Source organism: Vombatus ursinus, unplaced genomic scaffold (genome assembly GCF_900497805.2).
Source record: "Vombatus ursinus unplaced genomic scaffold, bare-nosed wombat genome assembly UNPS02011916.1, whole genome shotgun sequence".
Lineage (NCBI taxonomy): Eukaryota > Metazoa > Chordata > Mammalia > Diprotodontia > Vombatidae > Vombatus > Vombatus ursinus.
The window spans coordinates 2,923,728-2,939,459 of record NW_020951694.1 but is presented as its reverse complement, the minus strand read 5'-3'; the positions used below and the strand labels follow the sequence as shown (position 1 = coordinate 2,939,459).

The 15,732-nt window shown below is 37.5% G+C and overlaps 1 protein-coding gene across 1 annotated transcript; it reads right to left on the bottom strand.

Annotated features, from left to right (window-relative positions):
* Positions 1 to 8,569: 8,569 nt before the first annotated feature.
* Positions 8,570 to 15,474, bottom strand: LOC114039374 (zinc finger and SCAN domain-containing protein 31-like). Its single transcript, XM_027857089.1, is given in 7 exon segments — positions 8,570 to 9,758; positions 9,760 to 10,907; positions 10,910 to 11,037; positions 11,039 to 11,189; positions 14,562 to 14,682; positions 14,980 to 15,179; positions 15,182 to 15,474. Coding segments are annotated over 7 exon segments (2,070 nt in total). The 5' UTR covers positions 15,375 to 15,474; the 3' UTR covers positions 8,570 to 9,629.
* Between the last annotated feature and the right edge of the window lie 258 nt (positions 15,475 to 15,732).

Genomic DNA, 15,732 nt, shown 5'->3' with positions numbered 1-15,732 from the left:
CTCAATTACCACTAGGCTAAGTCTGGAAGGTTAACTCTTTGCTCTTCAAGCCTCAGAGCTGGACAAACTGCAGTATAGATTCCCATCTTGGACCTCCTGGTAGCTTGTTTTCCTCACTTCTCAAAATTTACAAGGATGTGGTCTCTAATCTCCTGCACCTAAACTAAAGAGCAAATACTATACTCCTGGGCCATATATGTCAAACCCAGATAAGAAGAACCCAAGGCCTTTCTTCTTATAGAATTATACCTCTAATCCCTCCAGAACACCACCAGGCAGACAGACAAACCAAAGAGAAACCGGTTCTGGTCAACTGGTGCCTTTTGAATGCACCTCAATTCTAGCTCTCCAGACAATGAAGAAAGCTACTCTTCACCACCTGATGAGTGGACTGGAACCAGTTACAAAATGTTTCCACATGCTCAAAGGCTCACATAGGGATTACATCAGCAGCTTGGAATGTTTGTCCTTGCTTAAAAGGTCTATAGACTCAAAAGAAAAAAAAAGGTCTATAGACTCATTAGCTAGTCCCCTGTTACATAAGTTTGGGTTGTAAAATGTTTTAAACAGGCAAACAGCAATAGTTTTATCATAAAGTTCTTAAAATGAAAGTTTGATGTTTTTCATAATATTTCATCTTTTTTGTTGTTGTAGCATTTGTAATTTAACAAATATTACAGTTTGCTGAAAAAGAAATTAACCTACATAAGCATAAGTAATGAGCAAGATCCTAATGAGAAGAGCCAAATTTGACTTCATAGGTAACACCAAGACTCAGTAGGATGAGACCCTAACCTGGAATGTAATTGGAAGCATGTAAGTTATTCAAAAGAATAGGATATATAAAAGGGAGGCTTTAGGAATAGTTCAGTTAAATTTTTAAAACTTTTATTGATTACCAAGAGTTGTTAGGCACTACAAAAAATATAAAGTTTGGATATGACACAGACTGTTTGAATGAAGTTTATAGTCAGATAGTTCAGGGATCCATCACTTCATGGGTGTGGACATTGCACCGAAGAGCATAGAAATCTCACTTTCACATCTTAGTAAATGTGTTAATGATTTTGATGTGGCCAACCCCTCCCCCCATATACCCCAACACACAATTTATGACCTACTATTGGCAAAGAGTCTCAATGTAGAATAGCCCTCAGATAACAGTTGATTGCATGGTCCACTGCTACAGGGTACCCTAAGCCTTCCCTACTACAGTCAGGATCTTATTATTCAAACCTTTGAAAACCCCCAGAATCATCTTCATACTGTGACAAAGCATCTGAGTAAGAATTTAGTAAAGGGGCCTAAAAAGTTTACAATTATATTCTCTCATTCTAGCTTGCCTTTGAAAAAGGTGAAACACTTATGTGAACTAATGAAGAAAGCAGAACCGAGTTGTAATCCATGTAAATGGTACCCCTGCCCCCAATAGATCTTAGATGAGTCCCCACAGTGTAGAATCCCATAAGGCACAACCACCCCTGGGTTGGCTTACTCACCCAAACCTGCGTTCACCCTGACATAATAACAGTTAATAATATTATAATAATAACTAGCATTTCTATGGAACCTACTATGTGCTAGGCACAATACAAATATTGTTTCATTTGGTCCTCACAACAATGCAAGAAAGTAGGTGCTATTATTATCTCCATTTTACAACTGAGGAAACTGAGGCAAACAGAAGTTGAGTGACTTCAAGAGGGCCACATAGCTAGTAACTGTCTGAAGCTAGATTTGAACTCAGGTCTTCCTGACTCCAGGCACAACTCTATCTACTGTGCCACTTGGTTCCTAGAGAAGGAACACTGTCAATCAATCAATAAACAGTCATTAAGAACCTACTACAGTATGTGCCAGACACTGTGCTAAGCACTGGGAATACAAAAAGAGACAAAAGACAGTTCTTGCCTTAAAGGAACTTACAATCAAACAGCAGAAACAACCTGCAAACAAATATATACAAGGCAAGCTATATACAGGCAGGATAAATAGAAAGTAATTAACAGAGGAAAGGCACTGGAATGAAGAGAGGTGGGAGAAGACTTCTTATAGAAGGTGAGATTTTATTTGGGACTTAAAGGAAGCCAGGGAGGTCAACAGTTGGAGCAGAAGAGGGAGAATGCTCCAGGCATAAGGGAGAGCCAGAGAGAATACCTAGAGCTGAAAGATGGAGTGTTCATCAAACAGCCAGAAGGGCAGTGTTACTGGGTAGAAGAGAACACTGCAAGAAAACTGGAAAGGTAGGAGGGGATTAAGTTATGAAGGGCTTTAAATGCCAAACAGATGATTTTGTATTTGATCCTGAAGGGAATTACTGGAGTTTACTGAGTAGGAGGGTGACATTGTCAGACCTGCACTTTAGGAAAATCACTTTGGTAGCTGAATAGAGAATGGATTGGATTAAGGAGACTTGAGGCAAGCAGACATAAATCAGCAAAACTATATTTTACTAAAAAGTATCAGAGACAATTTATTAATATTAATACTAAAACATATATGCACCAAATAGTATAGTATCTAAATTCTTAAAGGAAAAGTTAAATGAGTTACAGGAAGAAATTAGACAATTAAAATATAATAGTGAAAGACCTCAATTTACCCATCTCAGACCTAGATAAATCAAGTCAAAAGAACAAACGAGAATAAAGTTAAGGACCCAAATAAAATTTTAGAAAATTAGATACATTAGATTTCTAGAGAATACTAAACAGTAATAGAAAAGACTATATCTATTCTCAGATGTATATGACACATTCTCAAAAATTGACCATGTGTCAGGGTATGGAAATCTCACAAACAAATGCAGAAAAGCAGAAATATTAAATGTATCTTTTTCCGACCACAATGCAAAATAAATAAATAAATAACATTTAATAAAAACAAAGATGAAGCAAAGATTAAAAATTAATTGAAAACCAAAATTCCTAAATAATATCAAAAAACAAACAGAAACAATCACTAATTTCATTAAAGAAAATGAAAAAAATGAGACAGGATACCAAGATTTGTAAAAGGTAGTCAAAGCGGTATTTAGGGGAAAATTTGTATCTCTAAATTATTTAATCAAAAAAAGAAATGAAGAGCAGTTCAATGGATTGGATATGAAATAAAGAAACCTAGAAAACCAACAAATTAAAACCCCTAATTAAACACCAAAATAGAAATTCTGAAAACTCAAAAAAGAGATTGACAAACTTGAAATTTAAACAAAATTAAATGAATAAATAAAATTAGGAGCTTTAAAAAAAACAATAAAATAGATGAACCATTAGCAAATTTGATGAAAATTAAGAGAAAGAAGAAAAACAAATTACCTCTATAAAAAATGAAAAAGGTAAATTCACAACTAATGAAAAAGAAATAAAAGCACTTATAAAAAGCTATTTTGCCCAACTATATGCCAATAAAATGGACAATCTAAATGAAATGGATGGATATTTACAAAAATATAAATTGCCCATGTTAATAGAATATTTAAATGACCCTATTTTTGAAAAAGAAATTGAACAAGCCATAAAATAATTACCAAAGAAAAAAGTCCCAGGACTAAATGGATTTATAAGTGAGTTCTATAAAACATTTAAAGAAAAATTAATTCAGGGGCAGCTAGATGGCACAGTGGATAGAACTCTAGTCTTGGAGTCAAGAGGACCTGAGTTTAAATCTGACCTCCTACACTTAACACTTACTATGACTCTGGGCAAATCACAACCCCGATTGCCTAAGGGAGAAAAAAAAAGAGAGGATGAAGGACAAACAACAGCAATAACAATCCCCTACCCAATTAAAAGAAGGAAAAAAGAAAACAAAAATTAATTTCAATGTTTGGAAAAAAATGGTAAAAAAAAAAAAGGAGTTGTACCAAATTCTTTATATGATACAAATACGGTCTTCATACTTAAACCAATGAGACTCAAAACAGAGAGAGAAAACTATAGACCAATTTCCCTATTGAATATTGATGCAGAAATATTAAATAAACTATTAGCAAAGAGACTGCACCAGAAATGTAGGGCTGGTTCAATATTAGGAAAATTTTGAGCATAATTGACCATATTAATAATAAAACCAACTGAAATCATTTGAGTATTTCAGTAGAAGCAGAAAAAAACTTTTGACAAAACACAACACCCATTCCTGTTTAAAAAAACAAACACCACATTTCCTGTAACTATCACATGACAACCTATTTCCTTTTCTTTTATAAAGATGAACAACAGAGGCATCCTTGAACTCCTGGGGATAACCTCTTCTTGCCATATTACCTGGCAGATTTCAGTCAGCTTTTGTATGAGCAATGGACCCCCTGCCTTGTAAATTTCAGCTGGAAAAGAATTTGTAGACCTTAAAGTGCGATGTAAACATCTATTATTATTATCCTCTATAAAGAAGACATCATCCTGCTGAAAACTGCCCACATAACCTTTTTGGGAAAGAGATCCAACAATAAGTCATTACTCATTGTTGCACACACCAGGAAAGGAGGCAGAAACACTGTCAAAGAATAATACCTGTGTTCTATCTCCAAGGAATAACTTCTCAAATGTTCACCCTTCCAGAAAAGATACTGGGTGAATTCTCTAGCAGAGTCATCAGGAAAGCCTTGTTCCTACATTTCATTGTGCAGCTTTGGATAATAATAATGAATAGATCTCAGAAACCTCAAGGTGATTTCATGACTAAAGAGCTAACTTAAATTTAATGAGACAAAAATATTCTAAAAGTCATGGAACTTTTGTTAGAACAAAGTAGGAAACCAAATGATCCTGATATCATAGATTTCAAGCTGAAAGAGACCTTAGAAGTCAATGGGGCCAAACACTGTTGGGCTATCTCCCATCTCACATTGTGAGATGGCCTTATTCCTTACCTAGTCTGATCCTCTACCTGCTTAAGCAATCTCATTCCATTCCAACCCCTCTGTTATTCCCATTTTATCACTTATTTTCAATCTCTTCCCATCTACTGACTCATTCCCTACTGACTATAAATATGCTTATCTTTCCCCCACCCTCAAAAAACCCTCACTTGATCCCCACTATAGTTCTTTCTTTTCTATCCTTCGTAGCTATATTCCCTGACAAAGCCATCTACGATAAGTGTCTCCACTTTTTTTCTCTCACTTTCTTTTTAATCCCTAGTAATCCAGCTTCTGACCTTATCATCCTACCAAAACTGCTCTCTCCAAAGTTACCAATGATCTCCTGGTTGTCAAATTCTATGGTCTTTTCTCAATCCTCATTCTCCTTGACCTCCCTGCAGCCTCTGACACTGTTGATCACTCTCTTCTTCTTGATACTCTTCTTACTCTGTTTTCAAGACACCATTCTGCCCTGGTTCTTCTCCTACTTATCAGACTGTTGCTTTTCTGTCTCCTTTGCTGGATCCTCACATCCAGATCATGCCCTCTAATCATAGGTGTCCCACAGGATTCTGTCCTGTGCCCTCTTCTCTCTCTATACTTGGCGATCTCATCAGCAGCCATGGATTTAATAACCATCTCCATGCTGATGATTCTCGAATCTATCTGTCCTGCCCCAATCTCTGTGCTCATCTTTAATATAGAATCACCAACTGCCTTTCAGACATCTCAAATTGGATGTTCAGTAGATACCTTAAACTCAACATGTCCACAAATGAACTCATTATTTTTCCTCCTAAACTCTCTCCCCCTTCTAAGTTCCCTATTACTGTGGAGAGCAATCCATTTTCCCAGACCTTCAGGCTCATCCTAGGAGTCATCCTAGATTTCTCACTATCTCTCACCTCACACCTAACCCTGCCCCGCCCAATATCCAATCTGTTGCCAAGGCCTGTCAATTTCACCTTTGCAACATCTTCCAATATGTCTCCTCCCCTCTTCTGAAACTGCCACTACCCTGGTGCAAACCTTCATCACTTCAACCTGGACTATTATAATAGCCTGCTGGTTGGGGCAGCTAGGTGGTGCAGTGGATAGAGCACCGACCCTGAAGTTAGGAGGACCTGAGTTCAAATCTGGCCTCAGACCAAACACATGACACTTACTAGCTATGTGACCCTGGGCAAGTCACTTAACCCCAATTGCCTTTAAAAAAAAAATAGCCTGTTGGTGGATCTGCCTGCCTCAAGTCTCTCTCCACCCCAGTCCATTTAGCCACTAACTGATTTTCCTAAAATACTGAATTTCCTAAAAAACCTCCAGTGGCCCCCTATGGCCTCCAGGATCAAATGCAAAGTCCTCCAGCTTTCAAAGCCCTTAGTAATCTAGCCTTGTCATGTCTTTCTAATCTTACCCCACATGACTCTCTTCAATCCAGGGACACTGGCCTCCTGGCTTTTTAATGAACAAAACACTCCATCTCAGTTCCAGGCATTTTCTCTGGCTATCCCTCATGCCTGAAATGCACTTCTCTTCATCTTTACCTACTGACCTCCTTGGCTTCCTTTAAATCTCAACTAAAATCCCATTTTCTGCAAGAAGTTTTCCCAACCTCTCTTGATTCTAGTACCTTTCCCTTTCTTAATTATTTCCATTTTTTTTTTTTTTTTGGGTGAGGCAATCAGGGTTAAGTAACTTGCCCAGGTCACACAGCTATTAAGTGTCGAGTGTCTAAAGTCAGATTTGAACTCAGATTCTCCTGACTCCAAGGTCAGAGCTCGATCCACTGTGCCACTGAGCTGCCCCTCTATCTTCCTATATATAACTTGTTTGTACCTATTTACTTTCTTGTTCTCCCCCACTAGATTGTGAGCTCCTTGAGAGCAGGGCCTATGTTTTTTAGATCCCCAGTGCTTAGCACAGTTCCTGACACATGTAGGCACTTAATAAATGTTAATATTGACTGACTGACCCCCTCCCTAAACAGAAAAGGAAACTGAGGTCTGGAGGGGCTGTGACACATAGGGGAGCCAGCATTTGAACTCAGGACCTCTGGCACCAGATCCTGCATGCTTCCCACTACACTAAAATGCTGTCCAAATCAGAAATTCTAGGAACAAAGTAGAATGCCATTTATTAACATAACCACCTCTCCTCCCTAGCTCAAGTCCTATTTCCTCCATAAAACCTGCCTCTGATACCTCCAGCTTAAAATGATCCTAATCTCCTCAAATGCCTGTCTGACCTCTCCTATGCATTCACATTCCAACTTTATTAAGGTGACTTGTGTACATGCTTCATCTCTCATAATAACTAAAATTTATATAGTACTTGAAGGTTTGCAAAGTGCTTTATCCCATTTGTTCCTTACAACAATCCTAGGAAGTGGGATCCCTATTTTACAGATGCAGAAACTGAGTCTAAGAGGTTAAGTAACTTTGCCCAAGGTCACACAGTTAGCAAACCCTTGAGTTAGGATTTAAATTCAGATCTTACTGACTCTAAAGTCCAGTATTCCAGCCATTATGCCCCTAGGGAGAAGATTATGTCAATTTTCATTAATCCCCAAGGTTTAGAATAATGCCAAGCCCATAAGAAGAGCTTAATTTTTGCAGCTGAATGTAGGAAAATGCATTTCTTTGAATGAACACTTCTAAAACTCATCATTCCATAAAAATATTACCACCAACCTACCTCTGAAACATATTGGCTATGCAACCCCAGAGCAAGTCTAGTGCCCCAAGTAACTCTCTACAACTATAAACTACATAGTAGGTGTCAATTTACATTGGTGGAGGAATTTTCCCCACTAAGAGTTCCCTATGCTAATGAAATCATAGGTCCATTTAAAAAAATCACCTGCTGATATACTATCAAACACTTTGAGCTTCTTTCATTTGGGATATAAAGATGCACAGCTTACTACTTGTCTCATGTGGTAGGTTATTCATTTACCTGGGAATAGCTGAATTGGCCACAGACCCAGGTGAAGTACAAAAACAACAAGCTTCTTGTCATAGAGGCAAAACAGGTAAGAAAAAAGTCTTCAGAATATGAAGGCAATATAAGCAGAGAGAGAATTCTGAATGCTAAGTAAGCAATGGTCCTCTGTCAACATGGGGGAAGCTAAGACCACAGATATAAAAAGCACACACAACTGGTAAGTTTACCTTTAAATAATTTTCGTTTATTATTAATACATCATAGCCAAGTTTAAGTCAAGTATTTTTATCCTGGTATCAAAATAAAGAGGTTATGATTGTCATGAGAAATTTATTGATGTTTTCCTTACCATAAAATTCAAGAGAAGAAAAAGATGGTTCTCAAAAAGGGCATTAAGGTAAAGGTAAAAACAGGTAAGGTCAGAAAAGGGAGAACCTTGGTAAGACTTCAAGGAATCCAAAACACAAAGTAAATTAGCAGCTACAGAAAGCCCATCTAGGGGCAATCAGGAATCAGCCTACTGAACACATTACACATACACAGTGTAAAATTGCTAGGTCTTGAAAAGAGGTAGAACCATGGAAATCAAAAAGTGTAGGTCTCTGGATCTAGAAGAAGAATTTGCTAACTTCTCTAACACTAGACAAAATGGAGAGAGTACCCTGATTTCAGACCTACTTTTTTGGAGAGAAATGTAAAATTTAAAACCCCTGGGGGTGAAATGAGGTATACAAACTGTCATTTGGGGGAAATGGAAATACAGGCCATTTTTAAAAATTCAAAGTTTTAAAGAAATATAACAATATCTTATGCATAACTTTGGTTGATCATAGAATCACTATTTAATATACATAGAGATGTGAAGTACTAGAAAACCCAAAAAATTGGGAAACTTTTGCTTTTCTCCTCAGTTTTAGAGGGAAACAAGGAAAATACTGGAAAAATATTTTTCCCAAGCCTTCACATCTACTCTGGACTAGAGAAAGGTATTCTACTGAACTACTGCAGCTTAACAAAAATACAATTTGAGAACATTCAATTTCCCCAGCTCTGAATTCTGTATTTACAAGCAAACTTCTAGTTAGCAATTTGGTTTCCTGTATAAATCAATCAACTAGGGAAAATGCCCTCTGGAAATGACTAGTTCCAATTCTTGGAACCAATGTCTCCCACTATAAATTAATTAGTGTCAGTTTTGTGTGCATTGTTATTGTCAATCAGTCCTCCCAAAACTGATCAGTCTTGGCATAGTGATAAAATCAAGGCAGGGCCTACAAGGTTTACGATGAGGGTATGAAACACAAAGGTACCCTTCAAAATCCAGATTAAACACTATTACCAAGAACACTACTACAATGAAAAATTGTTGTTACATATTAGTATTCTGAACTCTATTTTCTGGTCATTTTCATTATAAAATTTAAGATTTATATAGAAAAATTCTGGCTCTAAGACACAATTTAATCACGCTTTGCATTAGCAAAGCAAGCAACCTTTAGAATCACAAGGAAACAAAGTAGTTTGACAGAATTTGGATTAGGCACTAGACACAACTCTATCACAAGTAGTTATGGTGCAACTCCAAAACCAGGTGTGATATATATAATAAATATTTTCCCAATCACTAAATCTAGGGAACACTGTTAGAGGCATCCAAGTGAATTTAAGCATCTTGTTCCAAAGCATGTTCAGGTATGAAAGGAGTAAGGAGCCAATTTACTCCATTGGAAATGCTACCTCGCCTTCTTGGTCATTACACTAATTTCCTAGTGCTGAATAACATGTCAATAAGGCAAAGGCAGGCAGGCAAATTTTCTATTTTTCATGCCACTAAAACCTTCCTCCAGTGAATTTTCTGATGTTTAGTAAGTATTGAGTGCCGACTAAATTTTGTACTACATAAATTACATTGAAAGGGTTTTTCTCCAGTATGGACTCTGAGATGATAAAAAAAGACCTGTGTTCTGGCTGAAGGCTTTGCCACACTCATTACATCTATACTGTTTCTCTCCAGTGTGGACAGACTGATGTTGATTGAGGGCTGACAACTGGCAAAAAGCTTTCCCACACTCCTCACATTCATAGGGTTTTTCCCCAGTATGAATTTTCTTACGTCGAATAAGGCCAGCTTTGGCACTGGAAGTTTTTCCACATTCTTCACATATGTATGGTTGGTCTATAGTGTAGGATCTCCAATGTTCAATGATGTTTGTACTATGAGCAAAGCTTCTTTTACCCTTATCTTCTTCAAATTGTTCCTCACCAGTCTGGATAGTCTGACATTCTATAAGGCCTGTACTCTGACGATAGGTTGTCTTATCCTCAGTCTGTTTCTTCATTTGATGTTGAGTAAAACCTGTACTTGGACTACGACCTTTTATATTTAGGTCATCGTCATAGTGTTTCTCTGCTGAACGGTTTTGAAGCTCAGCAAGGCCTGTGCTTCGACTAAAAGAGCTCTCACCTTCCTCATGTTCATAATGTTTCTCCCCTGTCTGGTTGTTCTGATGTTCAATGAGGCTTCCACGCTGACTGAAGGATTTCCCACATTCATCATTTTCAAAGGATTTCTCCACATAATAGATTTTCTGGTGTTCATTAAGGCTTGTTCTCCTGCAGAAAGCTTTCCCACATTCGTTACATTTAAACCGTTTTTCTTTGTGGTGGATTTCCTGATGCGAACAAAGGGATGAGTTATAAACAAAGGCTTTCCCACACTCATTACACTCATAGGGTTTCTCTCCGGTGTGAACTCCCTGATGCTGTATAAGGATTGACTGTCGAGTAAAGCTTTTACTACACTGATTACAGTGAAAGCGTTTTTCTCCAGTGTGTTTTTTGAGATGATTAAAAAGTCCTGCATTCTGACTGAAAGACTTGCCACACTCATTACAATGATAGTGCTTCTCTCCACTGTGAAGTCTCTGGTGTTGATTAAGGACTGATCTCTGACAAAAGGCTTTTCCACACTCATTACATTTATAGGGTCTCTCTCCAGTATGGATTCTCATATGTCGAATTAGGCCATTATGTGAACTAAAAGTTTTCCCACATTCTTCACATCTAGAGGATGGGTCTCCTATGTGGTTCTTCTGATGACTAGACCTGTACTGTGATTAAATGTTGTCTCATGTTCAACACGTTCACAGGCTTTCTCCCCTATTTGATGCCTTTGACTTTCAATAACGACTGAGTTCTGGATGAAATTACTTTCTGATTCACCATGTTTACCTGACACCTTGTTCACATGCTTCTCCATCTTTAGAAGCCTGTGGAATTTCTCCATTAAATTTATAAGTTATCTTTTCATGTGGTTCCACTTCTTTCAAAAATTCTTGCTTTGGAGACAACTTTGTGGAACTGCATCTGGTACCATCTGAAACTATAAACAGACAATGTGAATAAGGAAGAAGATGAAAAGAATATGGACTCAACTTTCTGAGCCATGGTTTCTATGTGTTAGTGATGTCACTTAATAAGGGCCAAAAAGGGGAAGGAGGGCACAAGAGGAGGAAAAACATTTTTAGGGGGAAACTGTAACTCATATTACAAAAGAGTTAAGTAGGAAATATACATATAGAAGTAGGTAACGGAGGGGAGAATGTCTAGGAATGGGCAGAAACTTACTATCTGTCATATATTATGTATATATATACATATACTAGATTATGAGAGAGTAAATATGATTAAATTTAATAGAAATACATGTAAATTCTTACACTTGGATTAAAAAAAAAAATCAACTTCACAAATACCAAACTGGGGAGACATAGCTAGAATTGTTTTAGTTCACCTAAAATAATTCTAAGTTTTAACGGATTGTAAGGTCATTATGAGTATTATATGGTATGGAAGTCAAAAGAACTAATGCAGTCTTAGGGGGACATTAAGAGAAAGAAAATATCTTGAAAAGAGGCAAGTGAAAGTCCTGTTGTATTCTGGTTTAATTATATATGGAATACTGTGTTTAGTCTTAGGCATCACATTTTAGGAAGGACATTGATAAGCCAGAAAGAATCAAGAAAATGGCAACCAGGATGGTGAAGCAAACCTAGGATAATAAGGCAAGAGAATTGGTGTGTTCAAGTATTTGAAAGGCTGTCACATGGAAAAAGGATCAGACTCGTTCTCTTTGGCCCCTGAGGGTAGAATACGGAGCAACAGGTCTAAATTATAAGCAGCACATTTAGGCTTGATGTGAGGAAAGTTTCCTAACAACTGGAGATATCCAAAAGTGGACAGGCCACCTAAAGCATCAGTGGGTACTTCTTTATTGGAGGATTTCAAAGCAAATATATAATGATGATCTGTAAAATATATTTTAGAGGAAATTCTTGTTCAGGTACAAATTGGACTAAACAGCCTCCCTTCCAACTATGAGATTTTATGAGGCTTCTCAGAGGTGAAATAAGGCAGAGATGTAATGGGAAAATCAGAAAAAGGGGACACTGGAAGTGTGAGGGTGGAATTTTTGGAAGATGTCAGAAGAGGCAACAGAATAAAAAATGAGAACCAGAGGGTAGTTAAAAACAGTAGTGTCAAGCCACCTGTGGGCTACATATTGACTTAGTTTTAAAATGTAATGTTATCTATGTTTTATTGTGTTTTCATTAATTTTGTTAAATTTAACTTTTTTAATAATTTAAATTTAATAATTTTGTTAAATATGCCCCATTACATTTTAATAAGAGGCAGGCTGCACTCAGGAGTGTTGGGTTATATGTAGCCCGGGGCTGCATGTTTAACACTTCTGGTTAAGAATAATTACTACAAATGGTTTTATTCAGAATAAATAAGCAAGCTAAGATTAGTAGGAAGGAATTTATGGTTGTAGCTGTGTAGCAAAGGCTTTTATTCAAAGCCAAGGAATTCAAGGAAAGACAACTACTCCGTAGATAAGGTTGAGACTGAGGCTTTCCGGGTATTTGGCACCTATGTAAAAGGTATGTCAGCAACCTAGATTATATAAGGTCCAAGAAGCAATTCCTGGAAGCTCTCAATGGAGATCAGTTACAAGGGAGAACATGGCTCTCTGATAGTTATATTCAAATCCAATGTCTCCTAACATAGTCCCCTTAGTTCTTTTCCCAATGTTTCAGCTACTATCTCCTAAAGATATCCCTGGTTCCTTAAAAATTTAAGCCTAGCCTCAAGGAATTTTAATACACTTCATTTGGTATTAGATTAGGGGAAAATGACTCCAAATGCCAGCATCTACCTCTTCTTGAGTAAGATGGAAAATGGGGAAGGCCTTTGGAAGTCTGAATAATGGTAATGGGCAAGCCAATAACAAAAACTTCCCCAATCTATTCTCTGAGAAGAAATGGCAAATGTACCCAGGCCATTTACATTCTCAGAATTTAAATAACACAAACAGGCACAAAAGTGAAAGAATCCAATTCTCTAAAAATAGCTGGTACTGTATAGGAAGTAGGTTTGTAGAATTTCAAAGGCAAGTAGTAAGACGGAGGAGAAAGGTGAGTAGCAATGGAAGGAACTGCCAGGAACATGTGATAAGCAGAAAATGTATAAGGAGAGAACAATGAGACACTAGTTTCTTGAGTAACAAGGTTTAGAAAGGCACTTAAAATGAAGAAGTGGTAAAATTTTACATGGCAGGCAACTAAGACCATAGGAGGGCCTAAATGAATCAAAGTGAATATATCATAGGGTAAACTAAATTAGACTAGGAGTAGGGAGACTCAGAGTGGTGAAGTGGAAAGAATACTGGCCATGGAATCATCAGAAGATCTAACGCTTAAAAGCAATGTGACCACGAGCAAGTCATTTCACTCTAGACCCCTGTTTCTTTACCTGAAAAACAAGGGGGGTGGATCAGATGACTTCTAAGTTCCTCTCTAAAGTTCTATATCTTATGATCTTAGTTCTAGCTTTGTCACTAATTATCTATGTGCTCTATGTTCTCTTTTCTAATTTTCTATTTCTATTTCTTGGGCAAGTTATTGTCTCTTTGAATCTTGGATTTCTGCATCTATAAAATGGGAAAATTGAGATTCCCTTCTAGCTTCAAAATTCCTTGAGTGTTTTAAAACTTCAAGTGCTTATACTATGGTATATAGATTTTTAATAATAAACACTGAGGGCAATAATCACAATAGATCACATTTGTAAAGTTCTTTAGAATTTATAGAGTGTTTTCTTATAACAGTTCGGTAAAGTTAGTGAAGAGTTTATTGTAGTGGAAAAGAACAGAATAGGTAATATGATATATGAGAAAGAACACTGGACTTAGCCTCAGAAGGCCTGGATTTGGGTTCTGTCCCTGTTACTTACAAACCCTTGAACCCAAAAAAGTCAGAACACTTCTCTGGGCCTCAAGAGCCCAAATCTATTAAATGGGGATAATATTACTTGCACTAATTACCTCCTAAGGTTATCATGAGGAAAGTGTTTTGTTTGTTATTATTTTTGAAGTTATCATTGTGATTATCTGGAATGTGGCTTTGGTGACAGATGACAACAAGACTTCAATTCCATCTAGATAATGGTGCAGGAAAAGATTATGGGACATTAGTTTATTTGAATGACAAGAGTTGGAAAAGAACTTAAAATACATAGAAAGTAAATTTTTACATGGAAGGCAACCCAGACCAGCATATAGTAGAAAATACACTGGGATGGAAGTTAGAAGATCTAGTCTCCCACAGTGAGTAAAATTTGAGGAGTAGATATAACTGACAATGATACATGACTCCTGGGCTATCTCTTTCTCAGATGAAATTCAAATACTTACCTCTTTCACGTGGAGTCTGGGTCTCCACCAGATGGAACTGGGCCTTCTGTAAATCATCTAATACTCCTACAGATGTCATCTTCTCCAAAAGCACTTCATGTCCCCGTGCACAGGCTTGGACCTGGGAACAATTATATACAGTTGGGCTTGCAAAGCAATCATGGAGGCTTGGAAATAAAATGTCAGGTAAGTGACTACAATGAACTTTCAGTAGGAAAAGCAAAATAGTCCAAAAAAAGAAAACAAAAAAAAAGGCATTTGGTTCTTTAATGGCAGCAGGGAGCAGGAAAGGGAAAAGTGATAAAGAGACTAGTAGCTCCACTGGGACAAATGCCCCTTGAAGGCTGACAGCACCTCTCCCGTGGCTGCAATTCCACAGCACAAAGGCCCTCATCCCCCACGACAGATCTCTTCTCACCTGTTTTCCTGGCTCATCAAGGTTTCTCTCTAAATCCTCCAGCAACATCACAGCTTCTTCTCCACTCTCTGGATGATGATCGCGGACCCAGGTCTGCAGTGAATCAGGCAGGATAGTCAGAAACTGCTCCAACACCAGGAGCTCCAGGATCTGTTCCTTTGTGTGTACCTCGAGCCTCAGCCACCGATGACACAGTTCTGGAGTCGGTTCAGAGCATCCCTTGGACCTCCTGTCTCCTGGTAGCAGAAATGTCTAAAGTGGGAGATCTCTTGGATATAGGCTTTGTTACCAGGGGGGTCAGATTCCTTTCCCCAGGCACGATCTTCCTCTTCTACCTTCACTATCAAAAGTCCCTCCAGTTCCTGTGGAGCCTGGGCAGCTGAAGCTTCAGTCATTCTGAACTTCAAAAGCCCAAACAAATGACAAGTTCTATCTATTACCTAAACTTCAGGAAGATTCCCTTTCAACAACTCTTATATAGGGAAATTCCTGAGAAATAACATTTTTAAGACAGAGAAATCACAAGCTAATTGTTATGAAATCATAATTAATGAAGACCAGTGATTAGGACAAATTATGAAATGGTATCTGAGTTCTGTGAAAATAGGAAAATGTATAGACATTTTGCTACCTTAAGTGGAGAGACTACAAAAATAGAAGTTCTGTAATTTAGGTTCTCTGATCTACTTTGGGATGAAAGAGTAAGATTTAGTAGCAAACATTTAACTAAAAAAAATCGATACCTATAGTACA